At 34.4% G+C, this 12913-nt stretch overlaps 3 protein-coding genes and 1 long non-coding RNA gene across 6 annotated transcripts; all 4 read right to left on the bottom strand.

Annotated features, from left to right (window-relative positions):
• Positions 1-721: 721 nt before the first annotated feature.
• Positions 722-2595, bottom strand: LOC145579015 (uncharacterized). Its single transcript, XR_014098971.1, has 3 exons — positions 1920-2595; positions 1243-1510; positions 722-1166 (listed from the first exon to the last, which is right to left on the bottom strand). It is a non-coding gene; the product is annotated as an uncharacterized LOC145579015 (long non-coding RNA).
• A 1697-nt stretch (positions 2596-4292) lies between these two features.
• On the bottom strand, positions 4293-5656 carry LOC145577849 (uncharacterized). Its single transcript, XM_081635280.1, has 2 exons — positions 5446-5656; positions 4293-4978 (listed from the first exon to the last, which is right to left on the bottom strand). The coding sequence occupies exons 1-2, from the start codon at positions 5654-5656 to the stop codon at positions 4293-4295; spliced, it is 897 nt and encodes a 298-aa protein (XP_081491406.1).
• Positions 5657-6504: 848 nt separating this feature from the next.
• LOC145577848 (uncharacterized) lies at positions 6505-7524 on the bottom strand. The gene has a single exon (XM_081635279.1). It carries the CDS (start codon positions 7522-7524, stop codon positions 6505-6507), a length of 1020 nt encoding a protein of 339 aa, XP_081491405.1.
• Positions 7473-12467, bottom strand: LOC145580104 (uncharacterized). Of its 3 annotated transcripts, XM_081637453.1 has the most exons (7): positions 12363-12435; positions 12200-12288; positions 11357-11426; positions 9362-9452; positions 9228-9289; positions 7698-8018; positions 7473-7612 (listed from the first exon to the last, which is right to left on the bottom strand). In XM_081637453.1, exons 1-7 carry the CDS (start codon positions 12418-12420, stop codon positions 7530-7532), a joined length of 774 nt encoding a protein of 257 aa, XP_081493579.1. In that variant the 5' UTR covers positions 12421-12435; the 3' UTR covers positions 7473-7529. The 3 variants fall into 3 exon arrangements, 1 of the variants encoding a protein (XP_081493579.1); XR_014099281.1 differs by lacking the exons at positions 7473-7612; positions 7698-8018; positions 11357-11426 and adding an exon at positions 9554-11172 and having other exon boundaries at positions 12363-12467; XR_014099282.1 differs by lacking the exons at positions 7473-7612; positions 7698-8018; positions 11357-11426; positions 12200-12288; positions 12363-12435 and adding an exon at positions 9554-11349.
• Positions 12468-12913: the final 446 nt, after the last annotated feature.

The raw sequence follows: 12913 nt of genomic DNA, 5'->3' as shown, positions 1-12913 counted from the left end.
GCTGCGTTTTTTCCTGAACAACCATTCTGTATCGTCATTGAATGTGGTAAATGGCATAGTTCCTGTTCCATCGCTAGCTTCGAACTTAAATGTTGCTCTGATACATATGATAACAGTTATTCATTGCTATGTATAATGTTATTAAATAAGAATTAAAATATAAGGTAAGTCATATTAGACCTCTCTGTGCAGATACTTTCTTTGCTTGAACAAGCAGAGCAAGAGTACCGTTTCTGCAATGGCAAGTTGCTGCCTTTTGAGCAGTTTGAATAGCCTGTGTAGGCATTTACTTTCTCCAATTCTAAATTTTGAATTGCCACTTCCAATCCATAGAATTTCTTCCTGTATAGTGTTGCTTGGCTATGTACACATTTTAATGCATGAATGTTAATTATATTTTGTATGCATAAATTAAATTGAGGTATGAGTTCTTCTAAATAAGTCAAATATTGTTGGTCCTTACCTTTTTTTGCTTCAGTTCAACAATTGAGACGATTTTTTTGTTCTCACTTGGGTACTTAACATCCAGTACTCAGCCTACCTGTCGACTAATCTTTGGTGAAAGAGATTTGCCCTGATATAAGATTAGTTGCAAATAGCAATTAGGATAGAATTTCTCATTTTGTGTTTTTTTTTTTTTTTGCTATTAGATTTGGTTGTTGGAAATTACCAGTCACATAGCACACGAGCGCGATCTCCTTTAGGTTCATATATTATTCGAGTGGACATACCAGAATTCATTGAAAATCCTAATCAAAACGTTAAATGGTTATATACCAATAGTAATGAATCATTTAAGCAACTCAATTACATCAATATATGCTTTACCACGACGAGTATAAGGCTTAATGGCCCTGAATCCTACAACTTGGAATGTTTCTGTCCAATTTCCTAATCTGTCGAAGTACTTTGGAGCCATAAGGTCATTCCAGAGAGAGATGGTGAGGGGCTGATCACAACTGTTATATGAATTATGTATTTTTAGTGTCTTTAATTTGTAATGTGTGTCAAAAAAATATATTTCTGGTATGTATAGACACTGAGATCTTTGAAATGTAACCTTTGATCAGTGATAACTATTTCTCGCACTAAGCTTTCTCGCCCTCCATCTTTGCCTTCAACTCTTCTGGGTTCTTCCTCAACATAGAGCACCACACCTACAACATCTGTTGATAAAGAAAAGCTGGTCAGTATCTCTACTATTTAGAATACATATGAATCTGTAAAGGAATTTCATTATACCGCATTCCTCATCAGGATCCACTACACGAAGTATAGTTGCAATGGGTTGATAATTAGGTAGAACTGGTACAAGCTCTGGATGAACTGGCTAGATCACAGTTCTACTACCAAAAGTCATTTGGTAAGGGAACTGATCAAGGTCAGTCCTCCATTTTTCATCTATAAATTTGATTGGTGCAGCAGAAATGTCATACTCTACCAGATACTGCAATGCTTCTTCAAAAGCTTCAATTTGATCTCCAAATAAAGTACCTCGCATCCTATTACCCTATAAAGCAAATAAGTTATATGAGTAAATGAAGATAAGTATAATATATGCAACATATTTTTATGATACTGAAATAAGGAGAATTAGCTTTTAAAGATTTGCTATTTTACATCATATATAAGATTTTTGTCTAAGTCTATAAAATAATGTATAAAAGCATTAACACATTTGAGGTTTATTTTATGCATTTAAGAATATCATAGTTTTAAAAGTAGTATGGTAACATGTTTCTTCTAATGCTATTGTAAAAGAAACCTAATCTATATCCTGTTTACATGTTAGATATAACCAGACTTGCATGATAATTTGAAATATAGCACAGTTTATAAACTCATATCTTAATCCAAGTACAAGGAAATTTTATCTAAAAACACCCGCTAAATACTGATTTTTGTCAAAAACCACCCACTTTAAAATATGTTGCCTAAGACCACCCAAATACAATTTTTTGTTGTCAAAAACCACCTAGCTCAACATTCCGACATTGACTATTAACTCCGGCGTTGACTTGGGGAATGTGACTTGCACGTGACTATTACTGACCACCCACTAAACCACATCAGCACCATCACTAACCCAGCCACTGTCACAACCGTGAACCGCCACAACCACCCCAAAACCCAACGAATTCCACCCTTCACCGGAAACTAACCCAGGTAAACCCACCTACCAGCCACGGAATGCAGCCACCTCCACCAATCATGAAAAGTCGAAAACGCAACCACCTCTACCACCTTAATCCACCCCTTCTCCAGATCTAAGCCCACTAACCAAAAACCCACCACAACTGCTCTTCTTCTTTTCCCCAAATTTACCCACGCAACTTTAAAAACCTACCCCCATCACTCATAACCTTAGACCCACCACCCCAAATACCTCGCCATGCCTTGAAAACCCAAACCACTTTGTCATGTCCTCACGCTAATTCCCCACAACTAACCTCACAACCTTGTTATTGAAATAAAAAATTAGGGATTATCGAAGGATATTGTAGCTATTCAACAATGGGGGATAGTAATTTCAGATTTAAGGGCTAACAATGGAGGTAGAACAGAGAGAGGAGAGAGAAGAGAGGAGAAAGATACAAGGTAGGCAAGAAAAATCGAGGGGAAAAAAATGGGGAAGGTAGGATGATTTAAAGTCACGTGCGTAGTCACGTGCCCAGGGTCAACGCTGGAAATTGAAGTCAAGGTCGGAAAGTTGAATCGGGTGGTCTTAGACGACAAAAATTTGTATTTGGGTGGTCTTAGACAACATATTTTTAAGTGGGTGGTTTTTGACACAAAACAGTTTTTAACGGGTGGTTATAGACAAAATTTCCTATATATAACTATTTTATAAAAAAACTATATCATAAATAATATCATAGTTTTTACTACTATAGTAACATGAGCTGAGTTAACCTAGTCTTAACTATATAATTTTTTTAGTTACAGCACAAATTTCTTTTTGTTTGATTATACTAAAATTGCTCCCATACATGATTTTTAAAATGAGTATCATTTAATTGTGTCGTAGTAACTATTTATACTTATCAGTCTTTCTATACTATCATGTGTGAAACAGATTGTACCTCACAGTTATATAAAAATCATTAAATATATACCTTTTCATCTTTTAGGAGCAAAGTCTGAAATCTGGCAGTTTTTTTGGAAGATAGTATGTCTTTTCCCTTTTCAGCAACTACTACTCTTACTATGTAAGCTTTGCTTGTTGCATTTAACTGATCCAAATATAGATACTCTGGCTTTTGTCTAGGTGTTCTGTATTTTTTATCTGTACATATAAATGTTCATAGAATATTCTGATTAGTAGTAGCTTTATACAAGAATGAATATTTTTATTCAACACCTTATTCTTTACTAAAGTAAACATTTAAAGCTCAAGGAATTTCTTAGAGAATATATTTAAGTACAAGTATGTAAAATGCTACAATGAGAAATTATTGCAAAGGAAATAGATCATACCTTCCATAGCTGAGAAGTTAATGTTGAGCTTGTTTCTTTGTGTAAACAAACAAATGGTTCAGCAGCAAATGCTTTTATATTATTACTTTGGGGAAAAAAAAAGAAGAAAAGAATAATGGTAAATTCAACACAGTAACTTTGGATAGTTCTAGACGCAATTCACCTAATAGCTATTATCAATTTTTTAATCTGCTGATACTGTGCACACGTTACATGCCATACCTCTCATTAGGTATTCTGTACTGCTGAAATTAACATTGTGCATTCCATACTTCTCAGTGGACATTTACAATGTGAATTCCATTCCTCAAACATAGTCATACGTTTATATAAATAATAAAATAATGACAGATCTTTTTAAAGAATAAATCTCACTTTATAGGAACCACATATTTAAAAATTTATTATGGTGCAATTTTTTCAATTTCAAGGAGAGGAGCTGTAGTATATTATCCAAATTAAAGCCACCCTAAATTTTCTAAATAGTAATATGCTATAAAGTGGTAAAATAATGGATATACTTCATATTTCAATTGAAGACAAGGAGTACAAAATTCACCTTAGCAACCTAAACAATAAAGCGATAAGTTTTTAAAGGTTAGCATAACAAGCAAGTTATGGTAGAAAGATGAACATATTTCGTGATCTAAACACCTAATGACTTGGCAAACTTTTCTTGCTTCCTAATAACTTGTTATCTGCAATTGAAAATAAATAATGATTAAGAGTCTTTTATTGTGTGGGCAGATATGTAATATCAACTGAAACATATTATAATGAGAAGGGCTCTAAAACTTTAGTTAATGTATACTGACCTAGGTTACTCCTGCTAGCCTTAAGACATTATACAATACCACATTTTTAACATATTTCTCTACATGTTGTATAGTAGGAGAAATTGATAAGACCTTCACTTCATCCTCTATTTGGGCATGTGAGAGAGCAACATATAGCTGACCATGTGAAAAGCATGACCGAGGAAGATATACTAACACTTGATCTAAAGTCTGTCCCTGAGACTTATTAATAGTCATTACAAAGCTTAGCTTGATAGGGAATTGGTTCCGTTGAAACTGAAAAGGATACTTCTGTGAGATTAATGGCTTGAGTTTAATTCGAGGTATAAATACATGTTCTCCTTGATATTGTCCAACAGCAATCACACACTCAATTAAATTTGAGAAAAAACTTTTGCATATGAGACGGGTTCCATTACACAAACCAGAAGAAGGCAATAGATTTCTGAGAAATATTACTAGACAATTCTCCTTCAGCACAAGGTTGTGAGGGCTTATTCCTCCCGGGCACAGTTTGTTAAGAAATTCTGTAGGATATATGTTGCCAGTATCATCCAAAATAGTGTCATAGCTTGTATATGCTCTAGCCTCTCCTGGGAATTTTTTAATCATGAATGAATTTATTGAATCCACATCATCATTTATAGGTGTTGGAACAGCTCTGCTTGAAAAGATTTTGGGATCCAAAATGCCTAAACTCAATTCTGGAAAAGATTATTCCAGAAATTCTTTTATTGGATCATCATTAGGTTGGAAAGTTTGCACTATTTGTGCAGGCAGTTGAATGAAATCACTTTCCATAGTTTGCAATTCTCCATTCCCAATGCAAGCAAAAATTCACAGAATGCAGGGTCTTCTCTAGCTCTCAAGTTTTCAGTTAATTTGAATCTTCTTAGATTATGCCAGATGTAAGAACTTAGTACACTTGATTCTACCACTTCTTTTTTAGACTTATTAGGGACAACAGGAAACACTTTCCGGAAATCTCCTCCAAATACTACTACCTTTCCACCAAATATAACATTATTCTCACATTTATCTTGTAACAATAAGTCCAAAGACTCTAAATTTTGTATATTTGTCGTTGGTGCTTCATCCTATATAATAAGAGTTGTTTCTTTTATTAATGTTGCCAAGCTATTCTATTTAGAAACACTGCAAGCTAGTGAACCATCAGTGTCTAATGGTATTTTGAATCTAGAGTGAGTTGTTCGACCAGAAGGAATGTTTGTTGCAGCTATTCTAGAAGTAGCTGTTGGTAAAACGATCTTGTTCATAAGACGGATTTCTGCATAGAGTGCATTGTATAAGAATGTCTTGCCAGTCCCACCTGGACCATCCACAAAAAATACTCCTGGCTTGCCTTCTAGTACATGCTGCATTATACATGTAAATGCTTCCCTTTGACCTGTATTCAAGAGACTTCTACTTCTATACAGCTTTGAGGAATTGGAGCATCTAATGCATCTTGGATGTCTTTCGTTCTGTCAATCAAATTATCATTGCTATCAATCAAAATAGCCAGACCATATTCACATTCACCTAATGACTTTTCCATAGCCTCTAAATGTTGCTCTACCGATCTTGTTGTCAGTTTTTTTATCCTACTTTTTGCACCAAAGTATTTCTGTGCAAAATCTACTGACAAAGTAGTGTAGTATTTGTACCATAGTTCAAAAGGATTTTCTAATTGACAAAATATCAAGACAGTGGCAAATAAACGGCGTAGAGCTACTGGAAATTGAACTTTAATTGCTTCAGATAAACATATGCTTGCAGCATCATCTACTTCTAGAATACCTGCTTTTAAACATGCTTCTTTGAAACTCGCACAAACATGGCCTTGAACTATATGCATGTCTATATACGAATTCGGACTCCTGACATTCAATAACAATAGCCGAATGTAAAAGCGTTCACCGTCAGAAGGAGCTACAAAAGCTAATCGGCCAGCCATTGGTATTTTACGTTGTCGTTTGAACCATGTTTTTGCAGTAGCATCCCATTTATAATGCTCAAGGAATTCTCCATACAAATACCCTAGACCATTATCAGAAGCTGCATTTAAACGGAAAAACTCCATTAATTGAGTTTTTGCATAAGCACCACTTGCAATCCCCATATCTAATCTTTCGTGTGGCCGAAAACACACGGTGTTCATGTTTGGAAGATGAACTGAAAGAGGTAACAATGGTGGATATATCTCAAACAAATCGAACCCAAAAATCCTCTAAGTTGCTTCACATGGTGACACCCACCTTCCTGACTGATACTGAGTAATCTCATCATTTGAATTTTTATCTTGAGCTGAAACATTAAAGGCCACTCGATCATGCCCCTTATAAAAATATTTATACAAATACTTCACCGCTTTTATAGTCGAACAAACTTCAACATTTAAATGGCAGTCAAAAAGTGTAGAAAGATAAGGGTTATAAGGTACAACCCATCGATTATCTAAATGAGCACCTCTGACTTGCTCTCCAGTATCCGTTCTACGGTAACATGGATAACCATCCTTATTTGTTGTGGTTTGTGCCGTGAATTTTTTTAGGTACCCATTTTTACAAGCAATGACATTATCCTTTTTTCTAATACAAGGGCACTCTGGATTTAATTGCCCACATGGTCCATGCATCATATGCTTCAACATAATTTTTTGCAGTTCAGGTTGAGTCATAGGAGGTATCTCTGCATAAACATACTTGTCGTAATCTGCAGGAGATTTCATCTTATTCTGCTGATGTAGAATTAACAAAAAATGAGCATGCGGTAATCCTCTTTTCTGGAATTCTACGACATATATGATTGCTGCCACTTTACCAAATACTTTTTCTTTCTTGATTTTTTTAAGAGCAAGCAATTTTTCTCTGAAAATACGAGCAACTAAATCTGGTCCATCTTGAGCAGCCTCACCAGGCCCTTCAGCTTTAATCTCTGGCCAGTTCGCGTTGCATGTCATAGTAACAAATAGATTAGGCTCCCCATACTTCTGCACAAGAGCCATTGCATTCAGATACCTCCTTTTCATATCACGAGGACCTCCTATAAAAGACGGTGGAAAAATGAACTTGTGACCGATATTTGCTGCATTTGTTTCCCCACTTTCCACTGTATCAAGAATTCCCTGATAAAGATATGCTCTTATCGTATCTTGATTTTTCCGGAAAAAGTCTAACCTTGTATTTTCTATTTTAATATAAATATCGACAACATATTGCAAGAAAGCACGGCCTGCTCTTAGGAGCATGTTTCCTACTCTGATTTGAATCTTGTAAGCATAGTATTCTCTCGCAGATATATATATTTATCAGCTCTGGTATGTCTTCCAGAAGCACCTATAAACATTAAAAGCAATAAATGAACCAAACATATTCTATTCATGAGAGACAATGCTGTTAAAGTAAGTAAAAAAAAACTCACGAGTTGCTTCTGCATCAAGAAAGTCTATCGCAGTGTGCACTACATAAGATTGAATAGGATCAGGTTCAGCAGCCAACTGTCTATCTCCACCATGAGAAACTTTTTTCAGACCTTGATTCCAACCACATTCACCTTTTGGAAAGAGGAGAGGATATTGTAAAGGGTCATAGCACCCATAAAAATGTGCTATCCGATAAGTCTCTGTAGATTTTCCCATTACAAGAATATGTGGCCATGAGCTTTGACTCGATGAAACACTATCAGGCCAAATAACAGCAACTTCATCTGAAGTAGGAGCATTGTACACTCTTTGATCTGACACTGTGTATGAATTGATTATAATGTTAGTATTTTCATTGACATTTATTTCTTTCAAAGATCGGAAAAATCTTGTTTATGGATTATCCTTAGTTACTTGCATTAATATGTCAATGACATCTTGTCTCAATTCAGAAAAGTAATCTGCTCGATGTTTAAGTTCATTTTGGCCATCATAAAAATAAAGTTGCAAGTATTTTGGGCCATTTTCATCTGGTATTAGATCTGGTACATAATGATATATTTGACCATGTTATTTAAAAACATATATTCCTTTGTATGTCTCTCTATTAGTTTTACTGCCAATTGAACTAAATGCGAATAAATTATTGTACAGTCTAGCATAATTTCTAAAATGCACAACATCTTCATCCTTTGAAGTAAAAAGTCTTACTAATTCAGGAGGATACTCATTTGCAGCTATTCTAACATCACCATTTCCACAGCAAAAATGTAAGATTTCACATGCAAACTTTTTAGCTCCGCACTTGTCACAGTAGGTAGGAGGGGATAATGTTAATGGCTGCTCGGGCAATGGTCTCCCTATAGTAGCCGCAGGTCTTTTTGTAATAGTATAAAAGGAATACTAAGGAAATTCTACCATGCAGCAACATATATAAATTAACCCTATTAACGAAAGCACAACACGGTCTTACTTTTAGTTGCATCTCTTAATTTCTTCAAAGTTGGTGCAGCTAAAGACGACGATGCTACCTTTGTAACTTTTTTTTTCTTTCAAATGATAAACATAGAACAACAAAGGAATTATTGAACAACATCACATATAGACTGTACCATACAGCAGCATATATACATTGACCTTGTCAATGAAAATTACAAACGCTTCTTACTTTTAGATGAATCTCTTAATTGTTTTGATGCTTGTGCAGATGATGATGTTACCCTAGTTAGCTTTTTTTTTTCTTTAATATAACAAATATAAAACGAGAACAAAACTTACTAAATAAATCCACACAAAAAATCTATTATATTACAGTGTGTCTATATTTATTCTTTGAACAGAAATCACAACAAAGCCATACTTTTTGTCATCTCTATTAATTGTTCTGAATTTTGCACAGACGATGTTGCTCTAGTAGCTTTGGTTTTTTCTACAATATAATACAACAAAGGAAATAGATGAACACAGCCTATCAAATAACACCACATATACAGTCACCTTATAAGTTTAAAGCAAGAGTAAATCCTTACTTCCAATCGTGAAATATGTTGAAGGTCTTGATCTTTTTTTTTGTCTCGGTTGTTCTGTTTCACTGTATCAGACATAAGTATTAGGTGTTTTTTTTAAAGGAATTTTACTTGTCATTAAAAAAACATTTATTTACCTAATGACATCTTGTGACAGTGACACAGCAATTGCTCGCTTTGACTTTCGATCCTGACTCGATGGCCTCTTAAAATTATACGGTGCCTCGGCTATCATAACAACGTTTTAGCCAACAATATAGCAGTTTCATCAGTAAAACAATAATTTACCATTGCAAAATAAAGATATCATTTAGTTGTAGAAAAAAAACCCAAATCATACTGTTGCATTTCAAGTTATCTCTAAACTGACAAGGACTATGAAATGTATACACCACTGACAAGGACTGCAATGTATTTGTTCACTTATTTCTGCACTAAATCAACAGCCAAAAAGCTCCATTGTTTATCACATCCATTTAAGATGCAAATAGCACAGTTAAGCTTAGGAAGGTGCAAAATTTAAATATGAAGTAAAGTTAACAAAGGCTATGAAATTAGCATTTACTCTCTATTCATCTCTAGACTAACTACCATGAATATAGGACTAACTTAGTTAATTTTTCTTAACTAAATTAATGTGATAGATTTAGGCAAGCTTTATATAAATTAGTCATTGCTCCAATCAGTAACTCAACCATAATAGACACTGCATAAGAAAAATCTCTATATACATAGTATAAACTTTTGCTCTTAAACAACAAAATCAAAAAGGTTCTTCCATTCATTCAAAAGATATATTACATTATATTCAAGTCTCAGCATACATATGACTTTCTTCTAGATGCTTCAACATACTCAAAGTTAACACTTAAACTAAACACCAAAAGCAAGCACAGAAGTCTAGGTAATAATAAACTTAGTTTGTACTATAAATCATAACCCATAATTAGGTAACATCGTGCCATGCAAAATATAAACTAAGACACTAAACAGTCTAGGAAAACTTAGCACGCTTTGAAACAGTCTCTAGTTCAAGTATGCCAAAAACCAAAGGCTCAGTAACTCTAATAGCAGAAGAAGACGCGGCATCTAATGGTGCACTTGAGCGTCGTTTCATTGGAGCAGGGGGTGGTGCAATAGGCCTAGGAATATGAGATTCTTCATATGTAGGAGTCTTACATTCTCCTTCAGCAAATTGTTCATCACTTGCTGCTAATCGTTCCTTGAAATGGTAAAACCTAGCCTTTAAAGCAGAACAAGCAGCACCCTTCTCTACAGCAAGTCCATAATTAGCATCAATAATCTCTAAGTTATACTAAGTCACCAAGTAATGGACAGCTCTTTTAGCAGCCTTTTGTTTTGCAACATTTACTTCAGGACATGGATCACTATAAATGCACTCCATACTACTTCCATTGTGTGGGCAATACACTGTCATCCAAGCCACACCTTCAGCCCAAATAGTCTCCAATGAACTGACATCAGCTCCTGTTTTTGTAACAACAGCACCTAAAAACTCAACATAGGTAATCGTTACATGGACAACATCCTTAGATGATCCTTTTCCTGAACAACCTTGTATTTTAGGAACTTCAACTCCTTTCTCAAGAAATAATTCAAGAACCTTATGCTTATAAAATTTGCTACACAATTGATACATCTTTGCTCTGTCAGATGTAAAATCATTAATTCGCACCCCATACTGGCTGATCATTTTCTGCACAGCTTTTTGATCTACCCATTCTTGTGACTCTTGAATTGTATTAGCCTCCCCACCAAAGAACACATATTCAGATTTGCCACATTCAGTTTTAACACAAACAAAAGCATTGTTCCTATCTTTATCTATGTAACCATACACTGGCTCAGGGAAATTTAAACAGTCAACTACATAACCCAATAGAGGTCGAAATGGAATGGTAATTTTGTTCGGTTGAATGGACATAACCTGTAACCGACAAAGATAACATTAAAGGAAAAGCAACCACACAACAATCTAATACACTTTCCATATTACAAGATCTAAATAACTTATCTAATACACTTGCGAAATTATATCATCTAAAAATAAGAAAGTTAAGAAACCATACACACTGGAAAAATTCCGACCTAAATACAGTACATAAACTTACTAGAAGCAATTATACACAGTTTTACCACCACAGCTAGCTCCAGTTGCAGTCTCCTACAGTTCTTTTTTATCTTGCCCAGAAAATGGGGGGAAAAAGAGAAAAAAAAAACAAAGAAAAAGCTAATATAAGCAATAACATCTAATTCAATTTTCCAGAAATTCTACGAAATTGACACAAGTATATAAACCATGAACTAAACCAATAGTTACAAGCTAAATGTTCCAGTTCATTTACAGTCCAAGTCAAGTACTATAATAATCTAGGAATTACTAAGTCAATATGCAAATTTGTCTGTATAATTAGGTTTTTAATAGAACTCCATCCACTACATTGCATTTTTCTTATCAAAATTACCATAAAAACATTACCCTCGTATAAGGGTTAACCGTACCAACCTTTTCTCTCAGAGCATAGAGTAACAAGAAACAAAGGTGTACAAGCCAAATATGAAATATGCATCATTTCACTTATATGTTTTAATTTAAATTTAATAATATAAATAAGTACAATATAAAAAAAAAATCAGCCTCAGAAACTAAATATCTTCTATTTTAAGAATTTTTAATTTAAACAACTAAAGCTAAGGCCACCTAGCAATTATTTTATCAATTTAAGAGTACAATATATAGAAGAACATCATACCGTCTACGGTATGGAAACAGTACCCAAATAGTATTTAATTCTAAACAAGAATCAGTGTTCAAATTAGCACCATTAATTATGTAGCTAGCTCAATAAACCAGAACATTACCTAATTGCATAACAAAGCAAACAACAAACCCAGTTTGAACAACAATTTAACACAATTAACTATAAATCAAATTTACACATAGCATCACTCACCTCAATAGCAACAAAAAAATAGATCCAACACTCCAAATGTAGAGCAGTAGCAACCCAGGCTCCATGAAAATTCCCCATTGAGCAATCAACTAAAAAAAAAACATACAGCAAATTAAAATAGGAGTAAATAAAACGGGAAAAACCCAAAGTGAAGGTAGCTTACAGCCATGAAGAAAGAGAAAGCTAATTTCATCTTTTTTAAAAAACAAAAAAATCAACATCGTCGACGTGGCAAGCAGCAGTCAACAAATGTACATTAACCAATGAAAAAGAATAAAATGGAAACTCTACCCCTGAAAATTTGGTGATTCATCAAAGGAGGCAAAGGGCAGGGGCGGTAGTTTGCGAAAAGGAATAAAATGGCTACTCTACCCCTGGAATTTTGGTGATTCTTCAAAGGAAGCAAAGGGCAAAGGTGGTATTTTCCTGTTCATAAGGAACAATAAAATTGGAATTAAGATTGGTTCTACAATAGGGTGCTTGGGGACTTTTTAAAGGGTTAAAGATTTGATAGCATGAACCTTAGGTCCCATGACAGCAACACTAACTTTATGTGTAGTTTGCATTGGATGTTAGCGGCGATTTGTCCATGGGTTGGATTGGTGCATTGGATAAATCCAGCTGGGGCAGAATTTCAGCCTCGCCAATTTTCTCGAGATATTATCAATAAGTATATGCTTCAGCAATTTATTTATAATATATTAATCTTACTAG

The sequence above is a fragment of the Chenopodium album genome, chromosome 14, assembly GCF_948465745.1.
Source record: "Chenopodium album chromosome 14, dcCheAlbu1.1, whole genome shotgun sequence".
NCBI lineage: Eukaryota > Viridiplantae > Streptophyta > Magnoliopsida > Caryophyllales > Amaranthaceae > Chenopodium > Chenopodium album.
Note: the sequence above shows the minus strand (reverse complement) of the source record. Positions and strands in the feature narration are given on the sequence as shown.

What these genes read in the sequence shown, in the direction of transcription:
- LOC145577849 (XM_081635280.1), bottom strand. Translation starts at nt 5,656, where the DNA reads ATGCAGCATGTACTAGAAGGCAAGCCAGGAGTATTTTTTGTGGATGGT. An exon ending in AATACCATTAGACACTGATG is followed by an intron (nt 4,979 to 5,445) that starts GTTCACTAGCTT and finishes AATCTTTTCCAG; the next exon opens with AATTGAGTTTAGGCATTTTG.
- LOC145580104 (XM_081637453.1), bottom strand. Translation starts at nt 12,420, where the DNA reads ATGTTGATTTTTTTGTTTTTTAAAAAAGATGAAATTAGCTTTCTCTTT. An exon ending in ACTGTGTATAATTGCTTCTA is followed by an intron (nt 9,453 to 11,356) that starts GTAAGTTTATGT and finishes TTGTTATGATAG; the next exon opens with CCGAGGCACCGTATAATTTT. An exon ending in TCTTGATGCAGAAGCAACTC is followed by an intron (nt 7,613 to 7,697) that starts GTGAGTTTTTTT and finishes TAATGTTTATAG; the next exon opens with GTGCTTCTGGAAGACATACC.
- LOC145577848 (XM_081635279.1), bottom strand. Translation starts at nt 7,524, where the DNA reads ATGCTCCTAAGAGCAGGCCGTGCTTTCTTGCAATATGTTGTCGATATT.